General features: G+C 34.3%; 1 protein-coding gene across 2 annotated transcripts; it reads right to left on the bottom strand.

The window, feature by feature from the left end:
• Window positions 1-2,888: 2,888 nt before the first annotated feature.
• Window positions 2,889-19,151, bottom strand: STY17 (ACT-like protein tyrosine kinase family protein). Of its 2 annotated transcripts, none has more exons than XM_010268623.3 (16): window positions 18,374-19,151; window positions 17,744-17,858; window positions 16,547-16,635; window positions 16,266-16,358; window positions 12,718-12,772; window positions 10,847-10,957; window positions 8,950-9,000; window positions 6,173-6,348; window positions 5,963-6,070; window positions 5,046-5,119; window positions 4,769-4,944; window positions 4,459-4,554; window positions 4,216-4,296; window positions 3,998-4,051; window positions 3,423-3,557; window positions 2,889-3,343 (listed from the first exon to the last, which is right to left on the bottom strand). In XM_010268623.3, the coding sequence occupies exons 1-16, from the start codon at window positions 18,565-18,567 to the stop codon at window positions 3,263-3,265; spliced, it is 1,689 nt and encodes a 562-aa protein (XP_010266925.1). In that variant the 5' UTR covers window positions 18,568-19,151; the 3' UTR covers window positions 2,889-3,262. The 2 variants fall into 2 exon arrangements, with proteins under 2 accessions (XP_010266925.1, XP_010266926.1); XM_010268624.3 differs by having other exon boundaries at window positions 6,173-6,345; window positions 18,374-19,148.
• Window positions 19,152-19,602: the final 451 nt, after the last annotated feature.

Raw genomic sequence — 19,602 nt, 5'->3', positions numbered from 1 at the left:
GAAACGGAGACATTGTAGAGTGGGGAATTGGGAAGTCAACGCAACTCAGAATCTAAGAGAATGTTCTGATAGGTTATACGGTATCTTGTCAGATAATTTACTTAATGGAAAAGTATAGATAGGTTTATTGCAGATTTCTGAATTGCACTGTAAATCTATCAAAATTCAAAATATCAAATATGACCGCATTCACACCTTGCATACAACCTTTTATAGTTGTGCATTGAGAATATATCGCATTTGTATGTTTTTCTATAAGATATATTCCTAATGTACCACTAATATGAAAGACCGTGCAAACGGTGTGACTATAGTTTTATGAGCACCCAAGCCAATCTCATTCCACACCAACCTAACAATACTTTCCATCCGCACATCGAGAACATCTTCGATATTTATGTATTTTTACTCATACGAGATGCTTCGAATATAGGGACAGATGTGCTGTAAAATCAGTTTTAGGTGCTTTCTGTGAGGTGCAAATCCAAATCCCTACATGTATGTGTCTTATCTATTCAATATATGATAGATTTGCACAGTTGTGTTTTCAGCAAATAACTTGTCTGTTCACCATAAAAGGTTGTCGACACACATATACAGGACTATAGTGCACATTGCCAATATCTCTTGTGCTATTTAATTATTTATTAACGGTGAGATCATAATAGACTGAAATGGTTGCAAATGACTTCTTCCTCTATGCGTAGAAGCCAGATTTGCTCCTCACGACGTTGCTGCCAGTGTATAAATAAATATAAAATAATAAAAAAATATAAGATTTTCTACTTTATATCCTCTTTTAAATGAATTCTCAGACTGTCTCAATATATCCAGGTTTTGACCCTTAATGAATCTTACTGATTGGTATATAAAAGATAACGTAATTCAACACTTAGTGTAATACTATAGGAGTTATATGTATCTTTTCAGTTTTACTTATTAATCTCCAAGGTCCATGGCATAACTAGAAAATTGTTCGAGTTTAGTATTTCATCCATACACATTACATGTGCTTTGGGTCTAACCCTACCAGGTGAGACAAATTGTCCCAACTTCTTTAGCATCACATCGATATCATCCTTAGCAGGATAAATTCCCCAAGTCTATCAAACGGTTGAGAACATTCTAAACTAACACGAGTCTCGTAAGTGTCCAGTTTAAGGGGTAATTTATAGAAACATACCAATATCAACATTAAACAATAATGTACTTTTATTCATTAACAATAAATGTATATGTACATCAATCTGATTGGATCCAAAAGCATACACTATCACGATGTTATTCCTATGCAACGTGGGTGCATCGTCTAGCCATGCATCAGATCATCACAATTGTTGATCAAGTGTTCCAAAGCTTCCTTCGAAAATTCATATCTTAAAGTTCCCATTACTTTTTCTTTTGTATTCAATTTCTATTTATTTTGTTTATCTTTTTTAATAGATTATTAAGGGTAAAGTATAAAAACCTCCCCTAAGGTTTCACTTCAACAAAAGCTTCCCTTGCAATTCAAAATGTTAGATTTGCCTTCTTGACTTCATTCTAGCCAACAAAGTTATAGAGTAAAATTACTTTACTCATTTCAATTTGACCCAAGGAACTTTTTAAGTTAAAAGTTAAAAGTTCTTTTTGGAGCATTTTATATTATAAATTCATAGGTGTAAGGGTAAAATGGGTATTTAAAAAAACACAATGTATTAGGCCAATATTTATTGTCTATGACGATGACAGAAGTACGGGCATAAAAGGATTGAATCAAATCGAATCAGACAATATACGAATTCAAATCTGATTAGAAAATTTGATATCTAATTTTATTGGAGATTCAACAAATATTGAAAATTAATATTCAACTTCAAATTTGATTAAAATTTTGAATGCTTGATTTGATTCAAATTCGACAAGTTAATTATTTTAGGTAATTAACAAATATATAAAATAAATATTTTATTTATATAAAGTATATAAATTATTTTTATAATTTAATTATTATATAAAAATTATATAAAATATTTAAAAAATTTATATATTATGTATAAGAATTAAATAATCGATCAAATTTGAATATTTGTCAAATCAAATCAAGTCATATCTAAATTTGATTCAATTATATCGGATCTCAAATTCAAAATCAGATTTTCTAATACCAATGACACCCCTAGATGGAAGGATGGTATCTAAGTTTTTTTCCAAAACTACAAGGAGGTTTTTATATTTTACCATATTATTAATTACTTTTTCCTCTAACAAAAAATTTCTTAATAATATAATTATTTTGAATTAATTTTAAAAATTATTATAACTATTTACTAATCTTCTTATTTATTAATGATAAAATATTCTTGAAAAAATGAATACAAAATATTAGATGTTGAATGACTCAATCCACAACGGGTAGCCCATCCCAACACCCCTCCCCCCCAACCCTGGTGGCAGCCGTCTCTACTCCGACGAGTCAGAGAACCTACCAACTGAGCCACCATCAGTTGGTTACTAGTATCTAGTTTTACCAAACGACCTATAAGTGAGATGTCTATTGGGGGCGTACAAAGTGCATTGAAATGTACAACTAAATGACTTGCATTATACATACGTGGTGAGTCTGCAGTTCAGACCATTTGGCTAAGGGTGAACAACTAAGGAATCTTCCATGTATAAAATTGGATCTGGGCCAAAAAACTCTTTCCATGTGGTCAGAATAAATCCCTCTTTTTATGGATTTTTTAAAATGCTAAAAAAACAGAATTCTAGTGAAGAAACAGATATGCTAGGGATAAGTGCACATTGCACAACTTTGTCTCCCAAGTCTGTGCATGAGATCCCACCATGTCCTTGGTAATGTGGTTCCACCATTTCTAACTCATAGTTTCCAAGGATTGCACAACTCGTTTTACTAGCATTCTTCTTGAAATAACCAAATTCATTAATGAAAACTGCATTCCATATCAATCACCTTTCCATTTAAGGTAAAAAAGAATCAAAACTTGATTTCATCAACTTTGCACTACAGTTTTTTTCCTTTTTTTTGTAGATAAGAAACCTTGCACTAAGTTTTAAAGGTGGATGGTGACAATAAAGGTGGAGAAAATGAAAAACACAAACCTAAGGAGAAATTTTAATATATATAAAAAAAAAAAGGCTAGAAGTAGGTTGGTAATCAGAAAAAATACTGTACAGTGCAGGACAGAGGTAGATTGGAAATGGACTACTTGATTAATGCATTAGATACACATTACAAACAGTAGCCTCTCTCCTCTCAGCTTCAGTGGTGACCACGTCTGAGGACTGAGAGAAATCCACCAGATGATTTGTCTTTGCGCCGGTCTTCACCATCATCACCAACCTGTTTCAATAAGTTGTAAGGAGACCGATATCCAGTATAAAAGAAACATTAAGCGGGGCCTATGTCTAACATTTCTAACCTCCTTGGCTATTTTCTGCAAGATCTCTATAATTTCAGAAAAATCAGGTCTTAAAGTTGGATCTTGCTGCCAGCATCTCTCGAGCAGTTCTGCAAGCTTTGGATGAGTATTCTTTGGGATTGTTGGTCGTAAGCCCTGATTCCATGTGAAAGAAAATGATTTATCATGCACGTGCATCTTGGATTCAACATATAACTGATTACTACTTGCCAAAAACCACAATGATATCAATATATGTTGTCATTAAATAGAAATACTCTTACGTGCATTGCTGATAAGTTCAGCATTAACAGAGATTAGTGATAGTTGTACTTGTACCACACACAATGGAGATTTCATACATTGTTGTTATTATGATGAGAATAGCATGACAATTGCTGGTATTTAATCACTAAATAAGCAGATGTGTATAAGACTAATGGATGCAAAATGTGAGAGTAGAGATTCTAGACTCTCATTTGGCACTTGTTTTATTGAGTTGATTAGAGTGTCCTAGGTTTAGCATTAACAAAACAGAATTATTCCATGCTAAAGCACAAAAAATTTGGCTGTCATATTTTAGATGTGATTAATACCTTTTGTACCACACCTACTGCTGCTTGTAACGGGGTTAGAAACTCATATGGAAGCTGGAAATCAATCATAAAAACGTAATAGTAGATTAGTACATTGTTAGGCTTATGGCATCATCATTCTCAAATAGAAATTAACCCAAAAAACGAGAGAGTAAACGAAATGATAAGTTAAACCAAAGAACCCATTTCATTTCAAAGAATAAACTAGAAGTAATTACCTTTCTTGTTAATAGCTCCCATAGCACAATTGCAAAACTGAAAACATCAGCCCTGTGGTCATATGGCTTGTGTTCTATTACCTTTGTGGAAAAAAAAAATACAGCAATAAATGAATCCCAGTAAGGGGCATGCAAATATCCATTTAGAAGGTAGTCCGGCATATACAGAAATATCACTAAGAATACAATTTAAAGCTATGTGAATTTGTTGAGTCAAATTTTTATCTTCTATAAAATTCCTACCTCAGGAGCCATCCAACGATATGTTCCAGTTTCAGCAGTCATGACACCCGATTGAGCTTGCACTCTGGCAACTCCAAAGTCAGCAACCTTAACAACCTGAGGCACACAGTTTAAGAATATTTAAACTAAAGACTACAATCACAATAAACTTCCAGGCAGGCTTGTATACCACAAGGAAATTGACAAGAAAATAAGTTAATGTACAGAGCAAGAAGCAACCACCACACCAATAGATACCTTATAACATAAAAACGATAAAATCATGAAAACATCAATAGTTGGCATGTACAGATTATATGGAAATGCCTACCTCATTTTCATCCATCAGAAGATTGGCAGCTTTGAGGTCCCTATGTATTATATTATTTTGGTGCAAGTAGTTCATTCCCTTGGAAACATCAATTGCAACTTTGAGCAAGGATGGAAGCTTAAAGACACCCTTTTGTTTATGAAGAAAATCATATACACTTCCACCAGACATAAATTCTGGCAAAATGAAAACATCATGGAAAAAAATGATGCTCAGTTTCCAAAAATATTTAAAAAAAATTCTGCAACGAATGGCACCACAATTTATGATAAAGTACCTGTCACAATGCACAAACTTGGAGGTTGAGTACATGCTCCTATGAACTGCACAACATTCTTATGCCGGACTTTCCTGAAAAAAGCCAGAAGGAAACAATTGTAACAGACAGTGGAAAAACAAACCCAAAAAAGAAGGCACAGGAAAAGATCTATTTTAATTTTCTTCTTTTATGTTTCAACTTTCAAATTATGATGTGCAACTGAAAAATCATTCACTGACAAAAGAGAGAAGTGGATGAAAATAAAATTTGATAAAAGCCTTAATGTGAGAAAAAAAATTAAACCAATAAGCAAGAAACTACTCGGTAACTGTTCCCATAAACTAAGTATAATTTAGAGTACCCTTAAGAAGCACATCAAATGTAATGAATGTTCTATTGGATTGGATAAGGATCCCTATAGATGTACCTAAGGAAAAGCATTTTACACATTCAAGAGTAGAAAGTAATCTCTTGTAAAAAATAAGGAAAAAAAAAGCCACATCTTGCATGTTCAGTACCTCATTTCAAATATAATGAATGAATTAATTTCCTAACCAAGGATTGCAACTCAGAACACTTTCTAGTGGTTCCAATCCATAAGTTAGCCAATACATGCTTGGGTTCGAATCTTCACATCCTCAGTATTTTGGATTTATTTCAAGGCAAGTTCGGTTCCAGGCCGGTTTATCAGATCGGTTCGGCTAGGGTAAACCCTAAGACCCTGGAACAGGCCTGGGTGCGGGCCAGTTCCAAGAATTTGGAACCAAACCCTACCCTATAACAGATTGGATAAAGTCGGTTCAAGGCCGGTTTGAGGTTGGTTCCATTCAGTTCTGGGTAGAACCTACCCATTTGCTCACCCCTATGCCAACCTATAACCTATACAAGCATTTTTTTTATAGATACTACCTATACAGCATATTAACTTAACAAACCTCATAATAAAGACCTCTTGTGCAAATTCTCTCTGCATGTTCTCATTTACGTGCTCAGGCTTTAGGACTTTAATCGCAACTTCTTGGCTGCGGTAAGTACCTTTGTACCTGCAACAGTTAGGGCATAAAATTAAGAAAGAGAAAGGATAACCAAAGATGGATCCTGCTAATTGGAGAAAAATTATTTAGAGCAGGGGAACAAAGACTAACAGATCTCCATATGATCCAGATGCAACTTTGTTCTCAAATTTCAACAGGCCGGCATCAATTTCCCAGACATCCATCCCATCAGTAGGTATTCTTACATGATTGGGTATGGGCATAGGCCCAGTCTGCTGATTGTTGCTGACAGAAGACGATAGTTGGAGTTTTGACAAAGATTTCTTCTGCAGTTAACTTTAAATCATCATTTACAAACACCCAGGCAATAGATACATACATACATATCAGGTAGCACCAGTCTCTCTCTCTCTCTCTCTCACACACACACACACACAAAATACGATGTTTTCAAACTTTTAAACAACATCAATCATATCATCAGACTATTGTGGAGTTAAAAACAGTTGTTCAATGGGTAGCCAATCCATGTGGGGAAAATGTTATCTGTACCATCTAATTATTCTGGATAATGTTTTTTTTTCATATGGTAATCTATTTGTAGATGGATTAAAACATGTCTTTTAAAGCAAAAACAGATCAGAGCATTCTTACAATTCTTCCAATGTGTTCATCACATGCTTTTGTTGTTATGTTTCTTCCAATGCATGTGCCATGTGCTTTCAAGATGAAGAATCAGCCACCTATCTTCTAATGCACTGTGCTATGATTAGGCAGCCTTGGCAATTACTTACATCGTATGATGGACCTTCAGCAATGGAAGGCTCATTGATGTTCCACCAGGTTATCTGTGGACCATGAGACTATTTCATTACATCTTGCAACATTTGTATTGCTTAGGTCCTCCTCTTTGTCAGGAGGGATGGCCTGTTCTAAACAAATGTCTTGTTGAACAGTTACCTAAAAAATATTTCTTCACTAACAGAACCCAGTATCTTTTGTCTCTTTCCCAATGCTCTCTAGAGGCTTCATCAATTATTCAATTACTCCAAACTAATGTCTTGTTGAACACTTACCTAAAAAATATTTCTTCACTAACAGAACCTAGTATCTTTTGTCTCTTTCCCAATGCTCTCTAAAGGCTTCATCAATTATTCAATTACTCCAGACACATGCATTCATTGGTATTTCCTTTACATCAGACAAATCTATGCCTACTTTTTATCTTGTTGCCAATTTTAATCCTCCTTGTTTCATCATGCATCCATCTCAACATGCACACCTCCACTGATGCCACATTTCATGGGCCTTTTGCTTCTCACTTCCCCACCATTTTGTTCTCCAAAGCATGGATACCCTCACAATCATCACAAAAAACTTCTTATTCAATTTTTAACAGTAAGGAGCGAGTGCAACACTGCTGAGCAGATCTTCACATTATCCACCCAACTTTTTTTCTGTTGGTAATGTTGTGCTTAGGGGTGTGCAATCGGTCGGTTCGGTTAGAACCAAAGACCTAACCGACTATTCTGTTTGACCATCTCTCCCAACCGAACCACACCAGACTACAATTTAGAACCGAACCAACCCTAACCAAATACAGTTCGGTTCGGTTTTAATAATTAGTAAACAATTATATATTAATCTTTAGTCTAGGTTAATGAACAATTAATACAACTACAGTCATTTAATGAACAGTTGAATGACTAATTATTAAAGCAACTACACTCATTCTTCACAAAAAATTAATGAATAATTAATAATTAGTCTAGATTTTAATACTCTAGTTGTTTATAGTCTCTAGGCTATTTAATTAACTATTATTAATTAAAAGCTGGAATAGGCCCAACAGGTCAAAGCACAATGGGGAATTGTGAATTGACCATTGCCCATTGGAAAAGATAATAATTATTAATTAATGAGTATAAAGTATTGAATAGAATATTATATATTTAATATACTTAATTAATTACAACCACTAATTCGGTTTGCGGTTTGATTCAGTTGAAAATCTTAGTCAAACCGAACTGAAACCAAAAACCGATTTTTTTAGAAAATAAAAACCAAACCAAACTAATACTCGAATTAACCAAACCAAATTAGCTTATCGGTTTGGTTCGGTTCGGTTTTCAGTTTATCAACCAAATTTGAACACCCCTAGTTGTGCTTGATATCTTAATCTATGACAAGAACTGTGTTGTGACAAAAAAAGATCCACTGAAAAATCTCATAGTATTAACCTTAACTAATTCCCCTTACAATTATTTCTTGATTCAATATACTTTGAAACCTTAAGATTCAAAAAACAAAAAACTTCATATAGTTGTGCTAATCTAGTAACCTAGTCCACAACCAGTGCAAGAAAAACAATATGGATTCAAGGGCAACTGACTTACTTTCAATATCAAACTTATTTGCCTTGCCTCTACACAATCTTCTTATAGTCCACTAACAATATGAAAAGCAGGAGACTAGGCCATTTACATAAGACATAAAAACAATTAATTGGCATTATATTGAGGTTTTACAACTGATAGCTCAAGTAGCACATCGTAAGAAAGAAAGCCACTCTTCACCTGCATATTTCAGCATGTAAAATCCCTGTCTTTTGTAAGAAAGAGAGCCACAGTGCCACATGCAAAAAAGTAAGCCCCTTTTTAGCCAATTTTATAATTTAACGGATTCTTTTTGTATGGGGGAACTACAAGAAATGGATGAATGTGTACTACTTTCATGGACAAGATTAAGTGCCTATATGGGCAATCTACAGGGTCCCTACAAAGAGGGCAGTTTGGAATGGCCAACTCTGCCTTAAATATGGCAATAAAAAAGGAAAAAATACCTGCACTAAACATGAAATTCTAAACAATGATTGACATATACACATAAATAAATAGTCAGATGGAATAGGTAGATAGAGAGAGTACCTCAAACTTTAAAATTTCCATTTCCAGTTCATGTCTAAGCCGCTCTGTTTCCTAGCAATTCCCAACATATAAGTGAATAAAGTAGTTTATGGCGAAGTAAAAGTAAGAGTTTTTTTTTTTTTTTTTTTTTTTGGGGGGGGGGGTGGATACAGACTCTATATTGTTATACTTTAACATATGAATGGCATTAGTCTATTAACACAAGAAAAAGGAGAACAAAGTAAGAAAATAATTATAGCCAATATTCTCAGAAAAAATTGAGCAACATTATAGACACAAAAATGACAAGAATATTGTTCAACCTAGACGTTTTTCAACTTGTAAAAGGATTGTATCAGGGATTTTAGTTGCAACTTTTTATTATGTAACTGTAAAAATAAGTGCTACTCAACCCTTTCTGATTGGTTGCCTATTGCAAAAATGATTGCATCAGGTGTTTCAGTAGGCAAGAATAGTGTTACCCAACCCTTCACAATTGGTTACAATAGGCTAGCATAGCGCTGCCTAACAATCTAGCCAAAGGAGTTGAAAAAAAAAAAAAAAAAAAAACAAAGAGCTTTAGAAGGATTTATCTATGCCAGAGTAGTGTGAAGATGCCCTAGAATTTTTGGGGTTGATATCCCTTACCAATACAGTCTCTGGGTCTTAACAGCACTTGGATTCTGCAAGTGGATTTCCTACTTATCTCCTCTTTCCTTAGACTTCCTTGCCAGAGAATGGTGATATTTAGATGATGAGAAAAAATACAATATTAATTAAGCCTACAGTAGCATATTAAAATAAATAAATATCTCCTGAAAAGAAATTGTTCTATACTACAAGTCTTTTTTTTTAATTCAGTTTATAGATGAAAATAAAATATAAGACGAAAAGAAAGACTTTATTCTGTCAGCCTATGGGTATTATAAAGACCCAACTCTCAATATCTGGCTATCATAGTCAAGTGTTGCAGCAGTCAACCAAGATAGCAGGCATTGTCTTTTTTTTTCATCAATAAGATAGCAGGCATTGTACACAACAATAAATATATCCCAAAGTAGGCACACAGAAAGGTTAGAAGGTTCTTGACGACTTGACCAGGCCAACACTCCTGCTACCAATGACATAGATGAACCAATTAAATAACAAGGTGGTTTAACCCACCTGGGCAAAAAGTGATTGCTACCACAACTCAAAACAAAAATGTCATCAGCATAGAAAATTAAATTTGAGTATTACTACTACCTTGCCTCAGACTAAATCCTTGTATCAGCAAAGTTCAAGAAACAACCTAAACAAAAAGTAAGCAGTACTAGTAGAACCCACACAAACGTCCCCAAAAAAGGAGTTTAGAAGAGATGCAAAATACCAAGAGGAATGAGTGGGAAAGAGAAAACTAGGAATGCTAGCACCAGAAATGAGCATATTCATAGTATCCCTGAGAAAGTGATAAAATGAGGGAAAGTATATTAAAATGGCTTACTTATGTGCATGGAAGACCATCTAAAGAACCAGTAAGAAGTGCCCTGTTGCAAGAGAAGGGTCTAGAAGAGAAAGAGGTAGGCCAAAAAGGACATTAGGTAAAAGTAATGAGAAGTGATTTGAGGGATCATAATTTAACAATGGATACAGCACTGAACAGAATATGTTGATAAATTTTTATTTGTGACACTATAATCAGAATGTTGCAAGGAAAAGTCTGATGCCCTACAAAAATATGTTGAAAACTTCCTGTCAAGAGTCAAGACTAATAAGCTACCTTGACAACTTACCGGACAAAAAAAAGATTAACAAATTATCTTTTTGTAATTGTTGTTTAGTGTTACTCTTTTCCCTTTTCAATGCTCTCCCTTGTTCTTTTCCATAAACTTTTATGTTTCCAATCAAAATAACTAAATAGAGAAAGAGAAGGAAATACCTCATGAGGCCAACCATCAACAACAAAGACATCCAAGGAGTAGCCATCTACTGTAGAGAAAGCATGTGCTTCTTGGATGTTCAGTCCAATCTCAGCAAGTAATGCAGTCAACTGGGAATCAAACAAAGCAAAACTATCAAAAATTTGAAAAGAGTTTCTAAAGTAACAGCAATGAACTTAATCTTTATCAAGGATGTCAGCAAGCCATTTTGGCCATGGGTCCTCCATAATGCAAATGTTTAAACCAGTCAAGAGGATTTATCCTTGACACAAGTTTCAAGAGAGCCTAAATATCATTATTTAATTGTGACCTCAACATTCTATGTCAATAATAAATTGCCTAAACGCCTAGTCTGACAGCAGCCACTTTGTGAAAAGAAAATAGATACAACAAAAGCAAAGATTAAGTTTCATATCCAATCCACCCCTCCCAAATACCCCCAAATAGCTGGACCAGAATTGGGCAATGCCCTTTTTAGTTTCCATCTCTCACCAAGTCCTTTGATCTTTAAGTCAAGTCAAAGTTATGCCTTATCTGCAAGCAAGGTTCAAAATATTGATATGCCTGATACACCGGTAGTGGCGTATCGGCAGTATCGGTAGCTTTTTTTTTGTTTTTTTTTTTAAAGCTGGTTCAGATGGGCCGGTTTAAGGTCCATCCACCCTCTGAACCGGTTGAGACCCCGAAACACCCCCTGTAGGGGTATCGGTAAGCCCCTGATACGATACGTATTGGCTGATACGGCCCGACATGTATCGATCCTTTGAACCTTGTCTGCAAGTAAGGAATGAAAAACAGGCCTATTTCTCCAAAAAAAAAAATGAAATGAAACTTTTATTGTAAAAATATTTTTTATTTAGTTTAAGAATTTCCTCCCAAGTTTATGTTGTTTTATTTGTCATAATGCCACATCCAATACTTAAGGTGAGACTCCATTCAACAATTTATCAACCCCCATAGTATATTCTTCATCACTCAATCTGATAGCATCCCTCCACAAGAGTAAGATTCAAAAGGTATTTGTGAAATTTAATACTGATTAAGTAAAGAAAATGAACATTAGTTGGTAAATTTTGGCCAAGTAATTCATCCAGTGTGCTGATTGTTTTCTTGTAAAACAGCAATAAATTCTCTCAATCATATATCTATTGAACTCTTGTTGCTGAAATCCTAATTCAGCCTCCGAGGGCCCCCACCTATCATACACATGAACACTTCAAAATGGGTGATACGTCTACCAGACACATCAATTTTAAATTTAAAATTAAATTCTGTTTCAAGCACCTTTCCTGTGTTTTATCTTTTCAATATCAACGAAACATAGATCAGCTTCTACCTAAGTGTGTTTTATAAATGAAAATGCCATTAGAAAAGTTAAAAATTGACTCCACATTTCAGGTCAAGATTTTTAGTTAACAAAAGTTGCTTTAATTAAGAGTTCAGGCAAGTCCAATGCCATTATGGCCAACCACATGGCAAAATGGAATTTATCAAGACCAACATCAATATTCATTCTTCTAGGACCATCCTACTGGGATTTGATGTTCTCACATAGCCATTACTATACACTAGTCTTTCTTGTCTAATATAAGCAATAACCTCCATTTTTAGTGATCTCTTATGAAAGTGTTTAGACAAGATATAGATAGAGAGATTGACATGGGCAAGTATACATAAGCATAAATACATGCATTATATCATATACCAAGATGGTATGCTTGAAAATCATACTTAGCATGAAGAATGAGTGATCCAAGTTCTAAATGATGATATAACAGAACCCCCAAATAGTGGATTAAGAATTTAATCACATTAAATTGAGTTTTACAAGATAGATCTAATGTGCTAGAGTAAATAACCAGCCAATTACCTGACTTAAAAGTTTTGGCTTGTCATCTGATGAAAATGTGACTTCATGCATGGGCCTGTATGATAATCAAATATATAAAAAAACATGAATTTCATAAAGATACAGACATTAAAAAAAGCACCATTCACTTAGAACCTCAGAAATGATGAGCAAAATCAAACAGTTTAATTAATCAAAAACAGTGCAAACTACAACTCTGCTGCAGCCAAAAAGAAAAAGTAATGATGACAATGATTCTACCCTTGAAAATAAATTACACAAGAAACCACTTATTTGAGCTAGAAACAAGAAGAAATGAGTAATAATGATAAACATTATTAAAAAGAATAAAGGATCAGATAAGTAAATAAAAGAAATAATGATCATATATTGAAAAACATATCAATCAACCACCAAAATAGAAAATGAATAGAATGTTTAGATATCCTTATCCAAACAATGAAATAATAACCAACAAACTAAATGAATCTTTAAGTTTTATAACTAAAATACAATTCACCAACTAAGACAAAATTCAGAAATCCACACTCCATACTGTATGGGATCACTCTAATCATGCATGCAGGAGAAATCTCTTTAAACCAAATTAGATCTAAGGACCATATAAATCTAAGTATGAGATCTAAAAGAGAACACTGAGTGATTATAATTATGTGTATGTGTGTATCACTATATATTCTATACATTATCCAAAGACTACCCACAAAGACAAATTGGATTCCTCAACCAAGCCTAGAAACCTTAAAACTTGACCTTTTACTTGCAGCCAATTAACGAAGCTTAAATGACAATAAAGTAAAAAAAAAAATAGTCTTTTAAAATAAGCAAAAGATACCTTTTAAAAACAATACTACTCCAACATAGACATAAAATGAAGCTCAAATGACAACAAACAAAGCAGGAAAGGCCCCTAATTCTTCCTAATAACTTGACAGAAAAAAACAAAATTTTAGTGTGTTTAGAAATACTTCCCAAGTACTCAGATCTGAACCCTCTTTAGGGTCTCACTAAAATAACTAAACCTTGAGCATCAAGCAGAGTATCGGTATGCCAATTTTAAAATTTTGGTATGCATAATAAGCAAGAACCTAATATATATAACAGAAATGCGATAAAAAATAATGCAAGCCATACAAATGCATAAGAAGAAATACTATTTCCAATGTATAAATGACCATAAAGTATAAGAAATGGAAAGTCAACAATACACCCATATCAACAACTAGAATAGTTTTGAAATTTGAAATATGAGATATGAGATATATAACTTGTACACAAAATGACGGAAACATGACAATTGTAAACCTGCATAATGCTTTTACTTAAATATCAATACTTTTTTTATTAAATTAACTTATAGATTTTATACTCAAATGTTATAAAAGTATAACAACTAAAATTTTGCCATTTTGCATCAATTTGTTAATTCAAATAGATCCATAATGACTAATTATAATAAAAATAGAACTCCAAAAATAAATAAAAACGCAAACTTATATACTGAAGAGCTTCAGTTTCTAAATAATTTATGAATTAAAGATTCTAAAAACCAATTGCATTTCACAAACAAACTAAGTCAAATACTTGTCAAAAAATAAAATGAGCCAAATTCTACAAAATACATGCAAAAATCAAGCCATGCATGTTTTTTTATAGGAAATGATAACTTTCATTAGAGAATTGAAAAGATTAAAGGCTTACCACCCACAAAATGGATGGAAAAAGAAAATCAAAAACTTACAAACAGGCCCAAAACAAAGCCTCCCTAGTAACTCCTTGCTTAGCTAAAGTGTCAGCCGTTCCATTTGCTGACCTTCTTACCCATTTAAAACGCACCCCAATCTCCCTTCTAAGCTAATAATCTCTCTTAGAGGCTGTCTAAGAGACACACTCCCAGGTTTCCAGCTTGCATCCACCCTATTACCAGATTGGAGTCTCCTTCCACTTCTAATTGCTGCATTCCCCATTGTTTCGCTAGTTTCAAACCTTGAAGTAAGGTCATTACTTCTGCCCTTAATGAATCTTCCACCCCAATTGGGCCCTAGTAAAGGGCAAAGATTTTTCCTTCCTCGTTTCTGTACACACCCCCAACTCCCAACTGACCTGGATTACCCGAGGAGCTTCCATCAAAGTTTAGCTTCACCATGAACTGAGGCGGTGGTACCCAACATTCTTGTACCACAGGGGAGGAAGGCGAGGATATAGGGTGGATGCAAGTAACTGATCATTGGAAATTTCCAGTTTATGGTGGTACCCAACATTCTTGTACCACAGGGGAGAATGGTGGTACCCAACATTCTAATCAAGTCTTGCATGTTTATCCATTAACCTACAGATGTGGTCCAAGTAACTGAACATTGAAAATTTCCAGTCAATTATCCTTACAAATTCATCAAATTTATTTAGAAAAAGGAATGTAGATAGTCTTCTTTTGGGATTTCTTTATAGATTATATATGCCCCATATTGGATAACAGTGGTTTGACCATCATGGACACTAATTGAACATTTTGCCAATCAAAATTTCTCATATCGCAATAAAGTGTATTATATTGCCCATAAAAATACACATATTTTGCTTTCATTCAGGGACTAAAATCTCTTTTTTTTTTGAGAAAAGGTAATGTATACTGTATTAGATGTGAAAATGGACAGCTGAACATGGGGTAAAACTTCCCCAAGAGAACTTTAAGAAAGAAAAGAAAGCATCTGTTAGTACCCAAAAAGAGGGCATCTGTTGACATATAGTGAGTCCATGATAAAATTGAAAGAAAAAAAAAAAAAAAGGTGGATGATACAGATAGTTTCATATTCTTTTTGTGAGATATAAGATTGTTTTTGAATCAGCAGATTTCAGAGGTCGAAATGGGACAATCATAAGAAGGGTGGCTTTGGAGCTAACCAATTTTTTTAACCTTTCATGTGTGGAAATCAAAATCCAGTCATTCTGGAATCCCTTGGGAATTCTGTCAAAACTTAGAAATTTATAGCTCCTTGATATGAACACAGCCTAAAACAACTTACTAAACAAGAAACAGGCAAGGACAAGAAACCACACAAATTTATAGCTCAAGAAAATAACCAAGGGGATATTGCAGATACCATACAACCAATTGACAACCTTAAGGCTGTGTTTAGTTTGAAAGAAAAAGATAGAAAGGAAGGGAAGGGTAGAGACACCTGTACACAGTTTGTACAGGTTTGCCAATCATTTTTTCAAACCAAGCACAGCATAAGGAAATTTCCAAGCATAAATTACTTGGTTTTGTACAGGTTTCCCTACCTTTCCCTACCTTTTTTTCAAACCAAACACAGAATAAGGAAATTCCCAAGCATAAATTACTTGGTTTTGTACAGGCTTCCCTTCCTTTCCCTACCTTTTTTTTGTTCAAATCAAACACAGCATAAGGAAATTTCCAAGCATAAATTACTTCGTGCTTATTTAGGACATTTCTTAAACAAGCCCTAAAACTTTTTTTGCAGAGAAGCTTACTGTAATAATCCAAATTTTGTGACACTATTTACTGAGAAAAGAGAAGATTTTCGTACACAGCACTATCTCCATCTTCAACATTTGACTGGGATTCAAGAGCAAGGGCTTCAAGATTAGGTGATGAACCAAAGGAAGGTGGCGGATGAATGCTACATAATCAACAAGGAGATAGACATCATAACATAATAAATGAACATTAAAACATAAAGAAAGTTAAAGAGCATGATGACAAAGCTCATTTATAAATATTGTCCTCAGGCAATGTAAGATTGAGGAAGAAAAACAGTAAAACAAAGAGGCTATAACGAACAAAGAATGAAAAATATAAAAACAATACCTTTGCCTGCTACGGGAATTAGAACTGTGAGCATCATCTTTTCTTGATAAGTGTGAATCAACAGAATTTCCATAAGGGACAGGAGGAACCTGTACAAGAAAGAGATTAGTGTATGGAATTTGTACATGTTTATAATGCAATTAAAATAGCGTTAGGGAAAAGCCTTCATTTAAGGAACTAAACAATGAAAAACAAAAAATTGAAACAATGTAAAGAAACCAAACAAGCAACAATAAAACCAATTGAAACTTGGGGAAAAAAAAGCATCAGCACAAGGCTAACCAGAACACAAATCAAAGTATGGTTAAATGAATTGGTACACACACAAAAAAAAAGAAAAGAAAGAAAATCTACTCCAAATCTCATTCTAATGACATCATACCAATTGAAAGCCACAATGGTACCTACATTCATGAAAGTTTGAGTAAGACAAAAGAACCAGAAAAAAAAAAAAAAAAAACTTATCACCTAAGAAAATTTAAACTCCTAGCAAAAAAATCTAGTTTTGTTCATGTCTTAATCTTAAACTTCTAGCAACTAAATCTCTTTATTCCCTAGTACAAAACAACACCAAGCAATAGGCTCTTCTATGTCCTTTTGAAAAGGCTCTCTACCAGCCTTGCTGAGATTTCCTAATCAAGAAAATGAACTAATCTCAACTTAACCTAGCACATGGGTGGGAGGGCAAAGAGTAAAGAATGACAATTTCTTAATACTCCAAACTACTGACATATTTTTTGATAAATGTCCAAACTACTGACATTTAAGACCACTAAAGAAGAGAAGTAATTTCTCACTCAGTAAATTTTTCTTGTGTCCATTAGATCAAGGTAGTCCCAACTCCCAACCATGATCAAAGACAATGGACCATAAGGACCAGCAAAGAACAGTTGAACAATATAAGAGCAAAAACTTTAAACATTCAAAGTAGCCTTCGGCAGCAATAAAACATGCAAGAAGACATTGGACTAAACAGTAAATACCCCAAAACAAACAGAAATGAATATGAGCTCTAGTAGGTAAGCCGAACATAATAAATTAAAATAAAAAAAAAAACTGGAAGATTTTATCCAACTTTTAAGAATGACATTTTCATGAAATTTTATATAATTACCCACTGTTAATTGAGTAATCTAATCGCCTTCTAATATGAAAAGAAGGAACATTTTATGACCTAACAATTCGAAGAGCATTTACCTGCACAAGACGGACATCAAATACAGGTCTAGTGCGGATATCTTGCGCTAGCCGCAGTAATCTCTTGTGTGTTAGAACATCTTCTGCCCTCTCAGCATTCACATCCATTGCGTACCTACAATGCAGCAATGAAGGACCTCAGCACAAGCACAAAACTATGATAAGTATGAATAAAAGTATAAGCACATGCTTAGAGTAAGAATGATCAGAGAACCTGGCATCTGAAAAAAAAAAAATCTAATCACCGATGCACATGGTCAAATAAAATAACTAATATAGACAAGCATCAAGGAGTGAATTCGATTCGTTCTACTACTACGTGTTTTAGTCTAAAACCTTTCCACGTCAAAAAGAGGAGAGACGGACTAAAATATAGATAATGCCATCAAACAGCAAATAGAACATAATTTTGAAAGAAAGAACAAGCAACAAATCAAGAATCAAACCAAAGAATAGAAAATAAAAAACACCTAGAGCACAGAATGATTCAGAATGTAATCCTTTAAAGACCAGATTCGAAGATATTGACAAAGTATCAACAAGATCAATAAAATGGGAACAACAGTGAAACAGAAAATGAAATAAAAACAAGAAGAGAGTAAACAGAAACAACAACTAGGGTTACGGTACCTAGCGGGTAGTCGGTTGAAATGGTTCCAAAGTTCATCTTCAAAATTAGGAGCATTTGCCTCCTCATTGTTCGATTCTCTGAGCCTACGAAGCACCTCGTTATAAACCTCAAGCTTCTGCCTTTGCTGACGAGGGTGAGTAGGCGATGAATCCACCGCTCTGCTACTCCAACTCTCAGTATCTTCCATCGCCATTAAAGAACTTGAAACCAATCAAACAATCAAGCCAAAACCGAACGACAACCACGGATACGAAGATGAATGAGAAGACGAAGAACAAGAAGAAGAAAATATAAGAGAAAAAGCCTGTTTCTCGACTGGAGATCCAACACTATCTTGAAACGCGAAGAGACAGAAGCACGAAACAATTATGTCTCATGGTTGAAGATGAAAAAAACGTAGCTGGCCAGCGAGGTAGAGAACACGACCACAGACGGAGACGAGGAAAACGGTGTGAGAAAAAAAGATGAAAAGCTTTTTAAAGCTTACATTATTTCCATCTATCCATCGAACTGTGACGGAGTTTCTTTATTTTAAAATATTTTCGCAATATTTTATTATCTCTCACCTTCCATAAAAAATAAAATATAATATAAAAAAAAAATGGAAACAACGGCGGTGGCTTCACTGTTCTCCTTCGTCTCTAGTTTGCCCTTTATAGCGGAATGTTTAACGGTGTAGTGCGCACCCATGCCGACGACGACGAGGCGAGGATCGATAGATTCATTCTACCGACGCACGAGAGGTTGCCCCAGCGCCCTTTGCGTTATTTCCGGAGCGTTTTATTAATTTGGGTTCAAACTGATTTTGTAGATTTTGTAAATTTCACTTATCAAGGCTTTTGATTTAATCCATCGTAATCTCTAGTTCCTTGTCTCTCTTCGATAAAAGAAATCCGTGATGCTGTCTTTCTGCCTCCCTCCTTCACAGTATTCTCGTCTTTCCCTAATTCCCATTCAATATTATAAGGCCAGTTTGGTTCACAGGAATACGGGCCTGAAATTTGATTGGGCGGAATCGAAATTCTATTTCCATTCCTTTTGAAATGCCATTCCCTCATGTAGGCTTTGTTTATTTACCAGTATCTTATAGAGTAAATTGATCAATCGGATAATTACCCTAATTAATTTATCAACTTTTAAGCATCTATAATGGGCTCACTCCCATAAAAAGATTATTTTTTAGAAAGTAAGGATTCTTATTTTTGGTAAATTAAGATGTTTTTGGTAT

Source organism: Nelumbo nucifera, chromosome 6, assembly GCF_055504915.1.
Source record: "Nelumbo nucifera cultivar China Antique chromosome 6, China Antique-T2T, whole genome shotgun sequence".
NCBI lineage: Eukaryota > Viridiplantae > Streptophyta > Magnoliopsida > Proteales > Nelumbonaceae > Nelumbo > Nelumbo nucifera.
Note: the sequence above shows the minus strand (reverse complement) of the source record. Positions and strands in the feature narration are given on the sequence as shown.